This window comes from Pelodiscus sinensis, unplaced genomic scaffold (genome assembly GCF_049634645.1).
Source record: "Pelodiscus sinensis isolate JC-2024 unplaced genomic scaffold, ASM4963464v1 ctg154, whole genome shotgun sequence".
NCBI lineage: Eukaryota > Metazoa > Chordata > Testudines > Trionychidae > Pelodiscus > Pelodiscus sinensis.
Genome location: NW_027465870.1, coordinates 1 through 16,853, shown reverse-complemented (window position 1 = coordinate 16,853; position 16,853 = coordinate 1). Strand labels below are relative to the sequence as shown.

At 65.6% G+C, this 16,853-nt stretch overlaps 1 protein-coding gene, 1 long non-coding RNA gene and 1 pseudogene across 3 annotated transcripts; all 3 read right to left on the bottom strand.

Moving 5' to 3' along the window:
* Nucleotides 1–886: 886 nt before the first annotated feature.
* Nucleotides 887–3,492, bottom strand: LOC142824161 (ferritin light chain, oocyte isoform-like). Of its 2 annotated transcripts, XM_075915865.1 has the most exons (5): nucleotides 3,405–3,423; nucleotides 3,250–3,355; nucleotides 2,059–2,205; nucleotides 1,850–1,975; nucleotides 887–1,214 (listed from the first exon to the last, which is right to left on the bottom strand). In XM_075915865.1, exons 2-5 carry the CDS (start codon nucleotides 3,349–3,351, stop codon nucleotides 1,059–1,061), a joined length of 531 nt encoding a protein of 176 aa, XP_075771980.1. In that variant the 5' UTR covers nucleotides 3,352–3,355; nucleotides 3,405–3,423; the 3' UTR covers nucleotides 887–1,058. The 2 variants fall into 2 exon arrangements, with proteins under 2 accessions (XP_075771980.1, XP_075771979.1); XM_075915864.1 differs by having other exon boundaries at nucleotides 3,250–3,492.
* Nucleotides 3,493–8,798: 5,306 nt separating this feature from the next.
* Nucleotides 8,799–12,328, bottom strand: LOC142824163 (apoptosis regulator BAX-like; annotated as a pseudogene).
* Nucleotides 12,329–14,779: 2,451 nt separating this feature from the next.
* LOC102446385 (uncharacterized) lies at nucleotides 14,780–16,833 on the bottom strand. Its single transcript, XR_012899108.1, has 2 exons — nucleotides 16,404–16,833; nucleotides 14,780–15,999 (listed from the first exon to the last, which is right to left on the bottom strand). It is a non-coding gene; the product is annotated as an uncharacterized LOC102446385 (long non-coding RNA).
* Nucleotides 16,834–16,853: the final 20 nt, after the last annotated feature.

Here is a 16,853-nt window from a genome sequence, read left to right as displayed (position 1 = left end):
CAATTTCCCTGAACCCCCAACACAAGGAAAATCAGGTTTCCAAGCGATTCGGGCTGCTAGCCTCTGCCCCCTCCCCTGTGCCTGGGATGGGAGCCCCCCTCAACTGGTGACTGGGGGGGGGGTGCTGTGGGATGAGCCCCCCACCCCGCGGCTCGTCTTTATATTTATGGCTGTTGCAAATGTCATTGCTTGGGTTCAGTTTTGTCTCTCCCTGGCCAGAGGGAGCCGGGCAGCCCAGCCCGAATAAACATTGAGCTAAGCTCCAGCCGGCAGCTATAATCTGGGGGGGGCCCTGCCTGCTCGCGCCGTGTGGTCCCTGCTGGAGGCTGGGGGGGTAGGGCACAGGGGAGTCCCCTTGCCTGGTGCTGGGACATGGCCCCTCAGCATGGGGGGCTGGGGATCCTCCAGCTGGAGAGAGAGCCCTGGGGAAGGAGGGGACCCCTCAGGGTGGGGTGTTGGGCAGACAGGGGCCCCCCCTCCTTGCAATTGTGCACTGGCGGGGGGGGGCAGGGATGTGGTGACTCCTCACTGGGACCCAGCCCACATGCGCTGGGGGGGGGGGGGTGAGCGGTGGGATTCAAACCTGCCACACACACCCCCTCAGCCCCGTGCTGAGGTTGGGGCCAGGCAAGGTGGGAGATGCCTCTGCCAAGCTCCTGGGGGGGGGGGGGTGTAAGTGGCCCCCAGGTCCCCTCCCAGCACTGGCCCCACCTGGAAGCCCCTCAACCAACCCCTGGCTTGCCCTGTGAGGGGGGAGCAGAGCCAAGGACATTCCCTTCCCCTCTCCGGCCTCTGCCCCACCCGAAGGGGGTAGGGACAGCAGCTGCCTCCCCCAGGGGCTGCCAGCTGTGCACTGACGGGGGACACAGACACACGGACCCTGCAGTGCGGATGCCAAGCCTTTATTCCATGCCAGTTACAGATGTGGGGGGGGGGGGGCGCCGTTCACCCCCGGGTGGGCAGGTGACTCGAACGCCGGGGGGGGGGGTTGAACGCCCCGGCACGGCCAGGCAGCAGGATTTAAAGGGCCGGCGCGGGGCGGCTGCTGTGGGGGGCGCTCAGCTGCTCTCGTGCAGGGTGAGCCGGTCGAAGAGGTACTCGCCCAGCCCCGCCTCGGGCGCCCCCACGCGCCGCAGGTTGGTCACGTGGTCGCCCAGCTTCTTGATCAGCTTCACCTCCTCGTCCAGGAAGTGGGTCTCCAGGAAGTCACACATCTGGGGGGGGGGGGGCGCAAGGGGATTGTTAGAGGCAGCCCCCTGGGTTCTCCCCCCACCCCAGCTCCAGGGGGCACCTGTGATTGGAGTTGGAGGGGGCGGGGAGCCAGGGCTCCTGGGTTCTCCCTACAGCTTGGGGAGGAGAGTGGAGCCTAGTGGGGAGAGCCAGGGGGAGGCTGGGAGCCAGGCTTCCCTCCAGCTTGGGGAGGAGAGTGGAGCCTAGTGGGGAGAGCCAGGGGGAGGCTGGGAGCCAGGCTTCTCTCTAGCCCAGGGAAGGGAGTGGGGCCTAGTGGTGGGAGGCTGGGAGCCAGGCTTCTCTTTAGCCCAGGTAAGGGAGCGGGGCCTAGTGGTGGGAGCCAGGGGGAGGCTGGGAGCCAGGCTTCTCTCTAGCCCAGGGAAGGGAGTGGGGCCTAGTGGTGGGAGCCAGGGGGAGGCTGGGAGCCAGGCTTCTCTCTAGCCCAGGGAAGGGAGTGGGGCCTAGTGGTGGGAGGCTGGGAGCCAGGCTTCTCTCTAGCTCAGGGAAGGGAGCGGGGCCTAGTGGTGGGAGGCTGGGAGCCAGGCTTCTCTTTAGCCCAGGGAAGGGAGCGGGGCCTAGTGGTGGGAGCCAGGGGGAGGCGGGTCGCTGGGTCACTCACGTGCGGGTCCGCGTGGCGCGTGGCCACCTGGTGCAGGTCCAGCAGGGCCTGGTTGACGGTTTTCTCCAGCTTCAGTGCAAAGTCCATGGCGGCCGCGCCATTCCCCCACTCGTCCTGCTCCGGTTTCTGGGGGGAGGGGAGGGTTAGGGCTGCATGGGGGGGAGGAGACGGGGTTCCCATGGTCCCCCCCATATCTGCTGCCCCCTCACCTGGATGTTCTGCAGGAGGACGCGCCCCCCGCGGCGGTTCTGGAAGCGCAGCAGCTGCTCCGCCTGCTCCCGCTTCTCGCCCGACAGGTGCCGGAAGAACTCGGCGAAATGGGCCAGAGCCACATCGTCCCGGTCAAAGAAATAGCCCTGGGGGGGGGGGGGGGAGAAGAGACAGTGAGGCCCCCAGATCCAGGCACCCCCCAACCACAGTAGCCCTGCTGCCCCCCCCCCGTCCAGGCACCCCTCAACCCACCAGCCCTGCCCCCAGCCCCAGCAACCTGACCAACCCCCCCCCCATCCAGGGACCCCCCCCAAGCCCAGCAGCCCCATCCCCAGGGGAGCGCTCAGCCCTCCAGATCCAGGGCTCCCCCAACCCAACAGCCCCGCCCCCAGGGAGAGACTTGCCCTTTGGGCTGGGCAATTATTGGGGGGGGGGAGAGCGGGGCTGGACTCTGCCCTGGGAGCGGCTGGTAAACAGCAGCGGCGGAGAGCGGGGGTCAGGGACACGCGCGGGGCGGGGGAGATGTCCCTGCGCTGGGGCGGACGCCCGGGCTCTCTCCGGCGCGGGGCTGGTGCGGGGGGGAGGGTCCCGGGCTCTCTCCGGCGCGGGGCTGGTGCGGGACTGGTGGGGGGGGGGGTCCCGGGCTCTCTCCGGCGCGGGGCTGGTGCGGGGGGAGGGGGGGGGGTCCCAGGCTCTCTCCGGCGCGGGGCTGGTGCGGGGAGAGGGGGGGGGGGGGTCCCGGGCTCTCTCAGGCGCGGGGCTGGTGCGGGGGGAGGGGGGGGGGTCCCGGGCTCTCTCCGGCGCGGGGCTGGTGCGGGGGGAGGGGGGGGGGGGGTCCCGGGCTCTCTCCGGCGCGGGGCTGGTGCGGGGGGGAGGGGGGGTCCCGGGCTCTCTCCGGCGCGGGGCTGGTGCGGGGGGGGGGGTGTCCCGGGCTCTCTCCGGCGCGGGGCTGGTGCGGGGGGGGGGTCCCGGGCTCTCTCCGGCGCGGGGCTGGTGCGGGGGGGGGGGGGGTCCCGGGCTCTCTCCGGCACGGGGCTGGTGCGGGGGGGGGGGGTGTCCCGGGCTCTCTCCGGCGCGGGGCTGGTGCGGGGGGAGGAGGTGGGGTCCCGGGCTCTCTCCGGCGCGGGGCTGGTGCGGGGGGGGGGGGTGTCCCGGGCTCTCTCCGGCGCGGGGCTGGTGCGGGGGCTCACCAGGGACACGTAGCTGTAGCTGGCCTGCAGCAGCTGGTTCACCAGGCGGTTGGTGCCCGCCTCGCTCTCGGAGTGGTAGTTCTGGCGGATCTGGGAGCTCATGATGTCCGGTGCGGGATGCTCGGTGCGGGATGCGCGGTGTCCGGGGCGGGATGCTCGGTGCGGGATGCGCGGTGTCCGGGGCGGGATGCGGGGCGGAGGCTCCGTTCAAACACTGTTGAAGCAAGAGCCGGGGAGCGGATGGGGGCTCTGGGGCTGGCGGGGCCCTTTATAGCCCCACGCTGGCTCCTCCCCCCAGCTGCGCAGCGCCAGGCACGCCCCACACTCGGAGGGGGGCGGGGCTGGGGGGCCCGGATACCCGGGCTCTCTCCCAGCTGTGGGTGGGGAGGGGGGCAGGATGCAGACCCCCCCCCCAATCTGGCAGAAGGAGGCTGATGGGAGAGCTAGAGAAGCCCCCCGCCCCCCAGCTGCCCCCACCGTGACTCAGCACAAACCTTCCTAGCGCCCCACCCCCAGGGTGAGCTCAGCATGACTCAGCAACCCCTCCCCCCCCCCCACCCCCCGCATGTGACCCCAGTGGGCTCCTGGCTCCTCGTCCCTCCCCGCGTCCCTGGGGTCAGGGCCTCTGAGTTCCTGTTTTCGGGACCCAGCCAGTCGGAGCCGGTTCCCTGGGGCTGGGCATGGGGCGGGGGAGGGGGTATGAGGGAGGGAACAGGCTGGGGGGTCAGTGGGTTCGGGGTTGGGCACTGGGGAGGGAGCCTCTTAAAGGGACCAGCTGGGGCTGGATCCATATGGGGGTTAGGAGAAGCTAGGTCCTGTCGGGGTCCCTGGGAGCTACTAGCTGGGTGGGATGGGGGGGCTGAGAGTGCCTAGGGGTGGCAGATGGCGTCTGAGGAGGGCAGGTGGGGCCTGAGGAAGGCTGGGGGTCTAGGGGAGGCGGGGGCAGGTGGGGTCTGGGGGAGGTCGGGGGTCTGGGGGAGGCGGGGGCAGGGGGGGTCTGGGGGAGGTCGGGGGTCTGGGGGAGGTGCGGGCAGGTGGGGTCTGGAGGAGGTTGGGGGTCTGGGGGAGGCAGGGGCAGGTGGGGTCTGGAGGAGGTTGGGGGTCTGGGGGAGGCGGGGGTAGGCAGGGTCTGGGGGAGGTGGTGAGGGGCAGGCAGGGGGGCGGGAAGGTCTGGGGTCTGGGGGAGGCGGGGGCAGGTGGGGTTTGGCGGGTGAGGGGCAGGCAGGGGGTGGGAGGGTCTGAGGTCTGGGGGAGGCGGGGGCAGGTGGGATCTGGAGGAGGTTGGGGGTCTGGGGGAGGCGGGGTTTGGTGGTGAGGGGCAGGCAGGGGGGCGGGGGATGGTTTTCTGCTGAGCTCAGCTTTCACGGGTCAGGCGGGCGAGGAGCCGGGTGCAGCAAAGGGGAAATGGGAGTCAAGTGGGACAGGGCAGGGCGGGGGCGGGGAGCCAGGACGTCTGGGTTCTCTCGCTGGGAGGGGGTGGAGTGTAGTGGGTAGAGCAGGGGGCTGGCAGCCGCTGCTGGTGCCCCCCACTCCCGCCCCGCAGCCCCCTGTATCACTGAGCTGTCGGGGAGTCAGGGGGCCTGGCGCCCCCACCCGCAGCCAGAGGGAACTCCCAGCCCCCCTCCCCCGCCTTTGTCAGGCTTCCCCAGACACACGTTGTCACCTGGCGCCCCCCCGCCGGGCTCAGGTTGCACAGGGTGGGGGCCGGGTGTCCCGCGGGCGGCTGGAGCAGCCTCCCTCCGTGGGCGGCGCAGGGGGCTGCCCCGTGAGTCTGAACCGGCCTGTGGCACCTTGGAGAGGCACCAACAGTCAGGGCTCCTGGGTGCGAGGCAGGGCCAGTGCCGGGCGGGTGGCTGGGCTTGGGCAGGGGGCTGTGGAGGATCCCGCTGGGGGCCCAGGACAGTGGCCAAACCGGTTCTCCTGGTTAAGGGCAGAGCCGGGCGTGTGCCGGGGAAGGGTCAGTGTGGGGCTGGCACCAGAGGGAGAGAGGCTCAGGGCTCAGGGCCAGGCTCGCTACCTCACCACCCTGGACCTCGCCAGGGGCTACTGGCAGGAGCCGCTAGCCGCTGAAATCGGCGTTTATCGCCCCGGTGGGGCTCTGCGACTTCCTGGTCTTGCCCTTTGGCCTCAAGGGACCCCTGGCCGCCTTCCAGCGCCGGTGGACCAGCTGCTGCGGGGGATGGAGTTTGCCCTAGCGTACACCGATGCTAGTTGTGTCTTCAGCCAGTCCTGGGAGGGCCACGTGGCCCAGGTCAGCCAGGTACTGGAGCGGCTGCGGGAGGCTGGCCTGACTGTAAAAGCTGGGAAGTGCGAGGTCGGGATGGCCGAGGTGTCCTACCTGGGCCGTGAGGTGGGGAGCGGCTGCTTGAAGCCAGAGCTGGCCAAGGTGGAGGCCATCGGAGACTGGCCGGTTCCCCAGACCAAGGTGCAGGTCCAGGCTTTCCTTGGGATGGCAGGCTAGGGGCTGAGACATCCTGGCCCCGAATCCTGTCATCGCACCACGGCTGTGCTGCGCTGTATCCTGGAGCAGCAATAAACCCCCCTGTTCTACTGCGAGCGGAATCTGTGCTTGCTGCTACGGGGGGAGCAGGATCGGGGAGCCCCGACGCGCCGTCACACTGGGCAGCCCACGTCCTCGGCGGGGCCGGAGGGCAAGTAACAGACTCCACGAGCCGTCGGTAGCAGCACCTGCCGTGTAGGGCCCGGGCTCAGGAGGCTCGCTGCCGGGGCTGGGTGAGCTTGCTGTGTGGAAAGGCGGATGTTACAGGCAGGGGAAATCGGCTTTGTAACGTGCCAGCCGGCGAATGTCCAGTCAAGGCCAGGGTCAGGGTGGGTGTCACACCTGAAACTCCCATACCCAGCCAGGCACCAGTGTTGGGCACCCAGCGAGACGCCGCCCAGACGGGTCCGGCTGCAGCTTGTTCAGAGCCCACCCCAGGGCCGGGCGTCCGTCCGTCCGGGCGTGCGGTGCTGCAGCTCCTTGCCCCCGTACCCCACGGGGTGTCGCTCCCCCTTTCCGCCCTCCCACCCAGCCTGGCTCTGGGGTGCCGGGGAAGGCCAGGGAGGACGTGTCAGGCTGGCTTCCTGGCCCTGGGGCCCTGGCACAGAGCCCCCCAGTCCGGTCCAGCCCCCCTTCTCACGCAGCGCCAGTCATGCAACGCTCCAGTCATCGCAAGAGATGGGCTGTGCCCAGGACCGCGCGTGATCCCACCTACGTGTGGTGCGAGGCTGTAACGTGCTGCCGGACTATTGGTGGTTTTGTAAGTTTGTCCGGCTCCCGACTCGCTCGGCTCCCCCCTGGAGCTCTGGACACGAGCACTGTCCGTGCGAACCAGGGCCGAGCCCTCCACCCGCTCTGCAGCGGGACCCAGGTGCGGGAAGGCGGCCGGCATCTGCCACAGCCTCCCCCCGGCCCCATAGAACACCTGGGGGGGGCAGGGGGGGAGCATGATTGTGCACCCCAGATCCAGCAGCACTGCCAGAGACCCACGGGCCCCAGGGCCGCGCTGTTTCCCGTTCCTAATGGCTTGTGAACACACAATAATTAGCCCTGAGGTTGGCTCATCCGGCACCTGAGTGCTAACGAGCTCTGTGGCCGGAGGCGTTGCTAGGAGGGCCACACGCTCTTCCAGCCCATAACGAGCCTCAGAGGGGAGACCAGCTGGGCGGGGAGAAGTTTCTTCTCCGGCCTGTTGTGAGCTGCATGTCCCAGAGGGGCCAGCCCTGTGACAAAGTGGCGAGCGGGTTCCTTGTCACGTCACGTGTGAGTTCCACTGGCCTGGACTAACCCCGGCTGCGTGCCTCAGTTTCCCTGGCATGGCCCCAGTCCCTAGCTGGGGGCAGGAATTCCCCGGCTGGCTGATGCAGTCTGTAACCTGAGCCTGGGAAGGGGTGGATCCAGGTGACACCTTTTGCCCCTGGGAGCTGGAAAAAGGCCAGAGGGCAAGACTGGCTGCAGAGCGTGTGTTTGTCTCCCGGGCTTAGGGGGCAGGGAGGGGAGCCAGGGCCTGGCTCTGGGCCCCTCTCCCCAAGCTGGCTTGGACTGGCTGCTCCTGGTTCCTGCGCTGACAAGTCTGTTCTACGCTGTGTCCCTGTCGCCAACTAAACCTGTTCTCCCGGCTGGCGGGGAGTCATCTCTGGCGGCACATGGGGGGGGGGGGTGACTCCCCCACCCTTCGGTGACACGGAGCCAGCACCCGGCTGAGCCCAAGCTGATGTACCCAGGACATTGTGACCCTCCTCGCCCCAGACACTGGGGGTGATGTGAGCTGGAAGGATCGAAGGTCCCCACCCGTCCCCCAGAAGCAGCCGCGGCCTGGGTGCCATGTAGGGGTGACCCCTCCCCCAAATCTGCTGCGGTCAGCATGGGCGGGGGGCTGGGCAGAGGCCCTGACAGTAGAGGAGGGGCAGCGGGGGGCTGGGCAGGGGCCCTGACAGTAGAGGAGGGGCAGCGGGGGGCTGGGCAGTGTAGGGTATGCAGGCTGGTGGGGAAGGGGGCAGCTGCCAGGGAGGGGAGTGGGGGTAGAGGAGGCAGGGTGTGTGTGTGGGGGGGACGGACCGTGCCATGAACCCGCCTGGCTGGAGGCCTCCCTGTCAGACCCACCACAGGCCCCCCGGGTGCCCACGTTCTCCTGTTACGGCTGGTTACAAACGCCCGCCCTGGTGAAACGTGTGAACCCACGTGAGCGCAGCAGACAATGCCAGCGGCCACAGCGCCCCGGGACCGAACTCACAGTCCATTCTCGTCCATGTCACAGCCCTCGGATTTGGAAACAGGTCAGTTGCACCGTTTCAGGTGTTTCCCTATGAGGAAGGGAGGTTCACAAACCGCCTGCAGGGCGCTTGCCATATTGCCACCCTCACTTCTGTGCTGCCTTCACGGCTGGTGCTCCCCAGAGTGGTTTCACAGAGAAGGGCCTTATTTCACCACCGTGACACATGTTTCACAGCTGTGAAACTGGCAGGGCCCAATGAATTAGAAGTGGGCAGCGTTATCGGTCATAGATGTGAACAGACATTTACCTGTGCCAGGAAAGACACTGGAGCAAGTAATTAAGGAATTCATCTGCAAACACCTGGAGATAATAAAGGTGACAGGTAACAGGCAGCATGGATCTGTAAAGAACAAATCATGTCAAACTAATCTGATGTATTCTTTTGATAGGATAACGAGTCTGGTGGATAAGGGAGAAGCGGTGGATGTGGTATATCTAGACTTTAGCAAGGGATATGATACAGTCTTGCATGATCTTCTTATCAATAAACTAGGCAAATACAACCTAGATGGGGCTACTCTAAGGTGGGTGCATAACTGGCTGGATAATCGTTCTCAGAGAGTAGTTATTAACGGTTCACAATCCTGCTGGAAGGGCATAACAAGTGGGGTTCTGCAGGGGTCTGTTTTGGGACCAGTTCTGTTCATCATCTTCATCAACGATTTAGATATTGGCATAGAGAGGACGTAGATGATACCAAGCTGGGAGGGGTTGCAACTGCTTTGGAGGACAGGGTCATATTTCAAAATGATCTGGACAAACTGAGAAATGATCTGAGGTAAACAGGATGAAGTTTAATAAAGACACATGCAAAATACTCCACCTAGGAAGGAACAATCCGTTCCACACACACAGAATGGGAAGCGACTGTCTAGGAAGGAGTCCTGCAGAAAGGGATCTAGGGGTCATAGTGGACCACAAGCTAAATATGAGCCAAATATGATGCTGTTGCAAAAAAAGCAAACATGATTCTGGGCTGCATGAACAGGCGTATTGTGAGCAAGACACGAGAAGTTATTCTTCCACTCTACTCTGTGCTGATTAGGCCTCAATTGGAGTACTGTGTCCAGTTCTGGGCACCACATTTCAAGAAAGATGAGGAGAAACTGGAGAAGGTCCAGAGAAGAGCAACAAGAATGATCAAAGGTCTAGAGAACATGAGCTATGAAGGAAGACTGTAAGAATTGGGCTGGTTTAGTTTGGAAAGGAGAAGACTGAGAGGAGACATGAAGAGCGGTTTTCAGGTATCTAAAAGGGTGTCACAAGAAGGAGGGAGAAAACTTGTTCTCCTTGGCCTCTGAGGACAGGACAAGAAGCAATAGGCTTAAACTGCAGCAAGGAAGGTTGAGGTTGGACAGTAGGAAAAACTTCCTGGCAGGGTGATTAAACACGAATAAGTTGCCTAGGGAGGTTGTGGAATCTCCGTCTCTGGAGATATTTAAGAGCAGGTTGAATAGACATTTCTCAGGGATGGTCTGACGGTCCTGGGACCTGCTGTGAGGGCCGGGGGACTGGACTCGATGACCCTCGCGGTTCCTTCCAGTTCTAGCGTTCTAGGATTGAGTGGACTTGTCCGCGCGGTTTGGTTTTTGCGGTAACAAAATTTTAAAAATCCACACTTGTAAGTTGCACGTTCCGGATAAGCAGCTTGCACGACAGCACTTGTGCGAGATGGACTGGAAAACACGATTACTCGTGTTATTTTTTTTTCTTTCCAGTGCAAGTGTTTCTCTCCAAGGAGGCCCAGGGAAGTGCTGCCCAGGGCATTGGGTTGCCTTCGAAATCAACACTTGGGGAGAGGCAGAACGCCCCAGCCCAGTGTGTTGGTATCACGTCTCGGGGGGGCCGGTTCTTGTGAACAGCCCCTTACAACGGCAATTCATTGTGGCCAATTGTTTCGATCAAGCTTCTTGGTTCTGAGTCCATCCTGTGAGTAACTGGGATTCCGCGACAGCCCTGGTTATTTGGTTAGTTTTCTTTTCCATTCGTGATTTTTTTCGGGGAGAGGGGATATACTCATGTCCCCTCCCCCGGCCTTCGTCCCTGCAGAGTGGAGGGCGTTGGGTAGTGCCCCTCCCGTCCATACACTGGGGTCTCTGCTGCAGAGGGGGGGGCGGTGGCTCCGTTCCAGACGGGGGGGGGGTTTCTGCCCCCTAGGCGGAGGAGGGGAGGTAGCTGAGGATGGAGTCCTGCCAAACAGAGGTGGGGGGGTGAGTGACAGAGGTCTGTGACCCCACCCACCCACAGAGCCCCCAACACCCACATGAGGGGGTAGATGGCGGAGGGAGGCGGGGGGTTGTGGGTGGAGGGAGGCGGTCTCTGCAGGGTGGGGGGAGGGGGCTCCACACTCACCCAGCCCCCCTGGTGTTGAATCCAGGGGGTGATCCGTTCCCATAGGAAGTTCAAGGCCCAGTCGACCAAGGTCCGGATACAGTCAGACCTGCTCAGAGCCTGAGGGAGCGATGGGGGGGGGGGGGGGTGGGTGGGGTGAGCAGCAACCTGGGATCCCAGCCCCCCCTGCCCTCAGGAGTCCTGGCTCCCAGCCTCTCCCCTTGCCCCCCCCCCTTACTCCTCCCAGCATCCAGGCACCAGCCCCCGCTGCAACCCTCCCCAGCATCCGGCACCAGCCCCCGGCTCACCTGGGCGATGACTCGGTAGGTGAAGTAGAAGAAGACCACGACTCTCCCCCAGTTGATGCCGTCTTCGAACACCTGCTCTGAGATTGTAGCCAGCGCCGGCAGGGGGGGCTGTCCCGCCACACACTGCACCAGGCTGCAGGGACAGGGCAGCAGCTGTGGGTCAGAGTGAGGGGCGCCGGTGGGCTGGGGGGGGCTGTGGGTCAGAGTGAGGACGCTGCCTGGGGCTGGGGGGGGCCTGTGGGTTGGGGTGAGGGCGCTGCCCGGGCTGAGGGTCACAATAAGGGGCACTGCCAGGGCTGGGGGGGGCAGCTGCAGGTTGGGGTGAGGAGCGCTGCCTGGGTTGGAGGGGGCTGTGGGTCAGGTGTGCGGGCGCGGCCCTGGCAGGAGGGGGCTGCGGGTTGGAGTGAGGGGCGGTGCCCAGGCTGGTGGGGGGCTGAGGGTTGGGGGTATGGGGCGCTGCCGGGGCTGGGGGGGCTGTGGGTCGGGGTCCTCTCACCTGTCAATCTCGGGGGTTCTGGCTCAGGCTCCCCCAAATCCGGTGCAGACACTGGCGCAGGGAGGTGACCTGGGGCCCGTCGGGGGTTGCCCTCACCCCCCAGCTGCTCCATGGTGACTGGGGGGCTGGGGCGGGGCCCCGGGCCCTGCTGCTGGAGCAGCGACAGGACGAAGCTGGAACAGAAGCAGTGGGGGGGAGGGGGGTTACTGGGCCCCGTGTGACAGGGATGTTAGGGTGGAGGGGGCTCAGGGGGAGGAGGTACAGGGGGGACTGGTGGGGGAGGGGCGCTGGGGGGGACACCCGCAGAGAAGGGGTGCAGGGGGGACTGGTGGGGAGGACGGCGGGGCTGGGGGCGGGGGCCCTGCAGGGGGCGGGGGCGAGGATTTGGGGGCGGAGCTCAGGGAACCCGTTCCGGGGGGGGGGGTCCCCCACTTACCCGCGGAGCAGGGACGCCCCGATGCGCTTGATGCAGGAAACGCTCTCGGCACCTCAAAGGGGAGAAACTTCGTGGGTCTCCCCGCACAGAACCCAGGCGCCCGGGCTCCCCCCCCCCAGGATAGAACCCAGACGCCCGGGCTCCCCCCCCCCGGATAGAACCCAGGCGCCCGGGCTTCCCCCCCCCCGGGATAGAACCCAGGCGCCCGGGCTTCCCCCCCCCGGGATAGAACCCAGGCGCCCGGGCTCCCCCCCCCCCTGGATAGAACCCAGGTGCCCGGGCTCCGCCCCCCCCGGGATAGAACCCAGGCGCCCGGGCTTCCCCCCCCCCCCCGGGATAGAACCCAGGCGGCCGGGCTTCCCCCCCCCCGGGATAGAACCCAGGCGCCCGGGCTTCCCCCCCCCCCGGGATAGAACCCAGGCGCCCGGGCTCCCCCCCCCCCGGGATAGAACCCAGGCGCCCGGGCTCCCCCCCCCCCCCGGGATAGAACCCAGGCGCCCGGACTCCCCCCCCCCCCCCCCGCCAAGTTTTCGGACTTCACGGTGTGAAGTGAAAGCTCCGCCCCCGCTCCTACCGGTGGGGGAGGGGCGAGCAGGGACACGAGCAACCAGGGGGCCCCCCGCTTGGTGCGTCTCCATCCCGCCGTCTCTCCTGCCCCCCTCCCCGGACATTGCAGGGCAGGATCCGCCCAGCGCTGCACGTGTCCTGTCCCGGGCCAGGCGCCAGGATGCCTGGGTTCCCGGCCCGCGGGGGGGGGGGGCTGGGAGCAAGGACTCCTGGGTTCTCTCCTGTTCGCTGTGGGGGCAGGTGACATCCCGGGGTTGGGGGGTGGGAGAGGGGCGCTGCGGGGCGCTGCAGGTCGGGAGCGAGGGGGGAAACGGGCCAGCTGAAGTCCCGGGTTCCCACCCTCCCTCCCCTCTCTGGCCTGTGGCAGATTCCCATAGGAAACGCCCCACACTGGGTGAGTGGAGGGGGAAGAATTCTCCGGCGGGCACGGCCAGGCCTGCGGGTGCCCGGGAACAGAGCAAAGCACCATTGTGCCAACCTCGTGCATCGCACAGTAGTGAACAGGGGCTGGGGGCGCTCAGCCAGGGGAGCCAGGGCACTTCCGGGCACCCGGCCAGGCCTGCGGGTACCCGGGAACAGAGCAAAGCACCATTGTGCCAACCTCGTGCATCACAGTAGTGAACAGGGGCTGGGGGCGCTCAGCCAGGGGAGCCAGGGCACTTCCGGGCACCCGGCCAGGCTGGTGCTGCTGTCAGCGCACCCTGCCCGGGCTGAGTCCGTGCCGCTCTCCAGGCCGGGCAGGGTCAAACCGCAACAGGCTGCCCTGGGCCAGGCCCAGGTGCGTTTGGGCGGCTGAGTCTGCGGGAGAAGCTTGGGGATGCCAGAGGAACGCTGCCCAGCGGTGGAAAGAAAAGGCCCCACGGAGCCGTTAGCACCACGCCCGGTAAACCAGGGCCCCAAAGCCACCACCCCCCAGCTGGGTGGCAGCGATTAGGCCCCAGTGGTGACCAACGCAGAGGGAGGACCTGCTGCTGCACAGGGGGCAGGAGAAAAGAGAAACACAAATAGGAGCCGGCCCTGTCTGCCAAGCACCACTGGGGAACTTCACCACTTGGGTGCCCTGCAGGACCTGGCCGCGGGGGCTAGGCCCCTGGGGCACCAGGCTCTGGGGCCATGCTAGCACCAAGAGGGGAATCCAAGCGTTGGAAGGAAGACAGCGGCCAGTGTGCTCGGCCCGTGCCAATCAGTCCTACGAATAAACCGCGGTAGGGGGACATGGACGGTTGGTTTGTCTGTGGGGCGGCTCAGCCCCCTGGGCACACACAGCAGAATCACACCTGGAAATCAGATGGTGCAGCCGTGAACCCGGCAACCAACGCGGTCACACGCAAGGCATTGGGAAGGCCAACAGGAGAGAACGCCTATCAGCCTAGGGCCGGCCCTAGGGGGCCCCAGGACTCCTGGGTCTGGGAGGGGCCCCAGTCTGAGCAGGGTGACTGGCACTAGCATACTGCTGCAGCTGGGGCGTTCACCCTTTCTTAGCTGTCTGCTCCCCCATCTCGTGGTGCTGGGCTCCAGCCAGGAGCCAGCCTCCAGGGGCCTGCGGAACTACCTGCTACCAGCTTCTTCTGGGACCAAAAAGCCAGCCCCAGCTTCGGGGCAGAGAAATTCCTATTCACTTGCTGTGCTGAAGGGAGCCCCCTGCCCCACCCCCAGCTGTGGGGGGGCCAGGATACTGGGGTTGATGGGTCCACGTGTGACCCACTGCAGGGGGCCCCAGGGTGAAGTCATGTCCTGCCAGCCGGGGCCCCTGCCCAGGGGAAACTGGCAGCATGTGTCTGTCGTTCCCCACCCTCCACACAAGAGCCAACCAGCTCCCCCAGCTTTGTCCTTCGAGTTTATTGATTTTACACACAACCCAACACCCTGGTATCAAAACAGCCACCCTACAAAAAGTTACAAAGGAGGGATTTTGAATGCAGAGACCCCAGTGATGGGCGAGAGGAGACGACGGATGCAGTGGGGGTGGGGGGGGGGGTGTTGAATAGAAATACAAAAGGGATATAAAAAAAAAAATCAAGAGTCCAGAGGCACCAGCAGGCCCCCAGCTCCCCAGGCACCCCCCCCCCCCCATTCTGATCCAGGGAGCACAGCCACTAGTCAGGGTGGGGGGGAGCCGGGACAGCCTGTGGATACAGGAGAGCTCTGGGCAGAAAGTCAGTGCATGCGGCTGGGGGGGGGCAGGGATTGGAATGAGGTCAAAATTACATCATTTCCCTCAAATTCATTACATCACCTATTAGCCCCACCCCACTTGTGACATCATCCACCCAACCCACAACCATTACATCACCTCTCCCAGTTAGCCCCGCCCCATGACATCATCTCCCCAGCCCTCACCCCATCAATCCTGCCACTAACCCCCGCCCCCACCTTGACATCACCTACTCCCTCCCGCCCCCCTAATTTTTTCAAGTACGGCCCCCCCCCCACCCCCCCCAGCAATTCAAGCAGTGTGAGCTGCCCCAAGCCCTCAGGGAGGCAGCCCCCACTCCAGGTTGTGGGGCACCTGCAACCCCCCAGACCCCAGCCTGGTGTGCGCAAGGGGGCAGCTCCAGCTGTGCCAGAAACCCCTGGCAGCACATGCTGGGGGAGGGGGTCACACCAGCTGCTCGCCTTACCACATATCAGCCTTTCTGGGGAACTGGGCTCCACTCCCCCAGCTGCAGCTGGGAGCAGCGTGGACCCAAACCCTCCAGGCGACTCCCCCAAACCAGCAGCTGCCGGCGGGGTACACGGGGGCAATCCGGCCAAATCAGGGAGTGACTCCCTGCCCCCCCCAAGTTTACCCCACTAGTTAAGAGGGGCAGGGCTGCTTGGGAAGGGGGCCAGCCCCCATATAAGCCCTTGCCCCCCCCATACCTGAGAACACACATTGGTTTACAAACAGTATTAAGTTAGTTACAGGACAAAGGTGAAGGGGGCGGGACTCCCAGCCCCCTCTCTGCCTCCTGAAAGCCATGGGGGGGGGTTTATGGCAGCCCCCCAGGGGGTAGTGGTGGGAGAGGTGGGGAGACAGAGCCAGTCCCCTCCCCCATTACAGTACTGCTTTGAGTGCTCTATAAAAGAATTCCCCTGTCCCAGCCCGCTTCCCCCCCCCACCCAACCAGGCACCAGCAAGACTCTGATGGGGCCCTAAGGCCACTGTGGCCGGTGGGGGCAGCTGCGTTTCTGTTACAACCCCAAGGAGGGGCTTTGCACTGGGGGGGGGGGTGTGCAGGAGGCCAGGGGCACCCTGGTAGAGCTGCCAGGCTAGAGAAAAGCCCGGGGAGGGGTGGCCCTGCCCACCCGGGGCCCTGCCAGCAGAGGGGAACTCAGAAAGGGGCCCCCAGGCGGGTGTTTCAGCGACAGAAGGCGAGTCTGCCAGGCCCCCCCCCCCCCCGGGACAACTCCAGCCTGGGCAGCTTATGGGCTGCGAGGCCACAGCCCCGAGCGGGAACGCATCTCGCTGCAGGAATCCAGGCCGGCACTGGGGCGATCAAGGCCTCAAGTCTGCACCCGCCCCCCGATGCAGGGGGGTGTCCTGCCCCACGGAGCAGCTGTGCCCCCCCCCAGCGAGTCGGTCCAGGTCCAGGAGGTGCAGGCCAGGCTGAGGAATCCGATGCGCGGGTCCCCGAGAGGTTTGTTTGAGTGGAGCACAAGGCACGAGGAGCTGCGAGAGCGCGCAGCCTGGGCCAGGGAGCCCAGCACAGTCCGTCCAGTCGTGGGGTGCCGCGGAGCGCACCCCACCCCACCCTAGGACATCTTCCAGATGGTGAGGGAGGCGGTGAGGACTCCGGCGGCGAAGATGGTGATGGTCTGCCAGGTGGGCGTGCCGAAGTAGGAAAGGAGGCCGTCCTGGGGGGTGGGGGGGAGCAAAGGGACTTGCTGAACTGTTGCATGCATGAGACGGACCTGCGGCTGGCTCTAACACCACACAACCCGTTTGGGGATGGCTGGGGGCAGCAGAGTCTAGTAGGTTTGGAATCGGGCTGGGAGCCAGGACTCCTGGGTTCTCTCCCTGGCTCTGGGAGGGGAGCGGGAGCTAGTGGTTAGAGCCGGGGGGGGGACTGGGAACCAGGACTCCAGGGTGCTGTGCCCAGCTTTGTGAAGCCACAGGGCTGTATGGGGGCAGGGCAGGAGTCTCAAGGCTGGGGGTTCACAGTGGTGGGGCAGGGGAGAAGTAGCGCCTGGGTTGGAAGACACACTTGCATGCACCCTGGGAAGCATCAGAGGGAGGGAAGGGCACCGGCCGGACTCACCCATCCTCCTTGGGCCTGGATCCAGGCCAGCACGTGGTCCCGCAGGTACTCCAACGTCCAGCCCACAATGGTTCGCACCAGCTCCGGGACTTTGGTGCAGAGAGCCTAGGGGGAGAAGGGGGGGGGAGAGATCAGGGCGGCAGGGGAAACAATGGGGCTATATGGGTGCTAGGGCAGGGGTCTCAAGGCTGAGGGAGGGTTTCATGGGGCGGAGCAGGGGGGTCTCACAGCTGGGGGCAGAGAAGGAGTGGCTGGGGGAGGGGGTAGCATTGGGGCTGTAGGGGAGCAAAGATCTCAAGAGGGGGTTTCATAGTAAGGGGCCGGGGAGAAATCTCACAGGTGGGGGAACGGGTGGCAGTGAGGCTGTACAGGGGATGGCAGGGCAAAGGTAGCAGCAGGGCATTATGGGGGAGTGGGGCAGGGGTTTCACACCTAGGAAGAAGGGGGGGG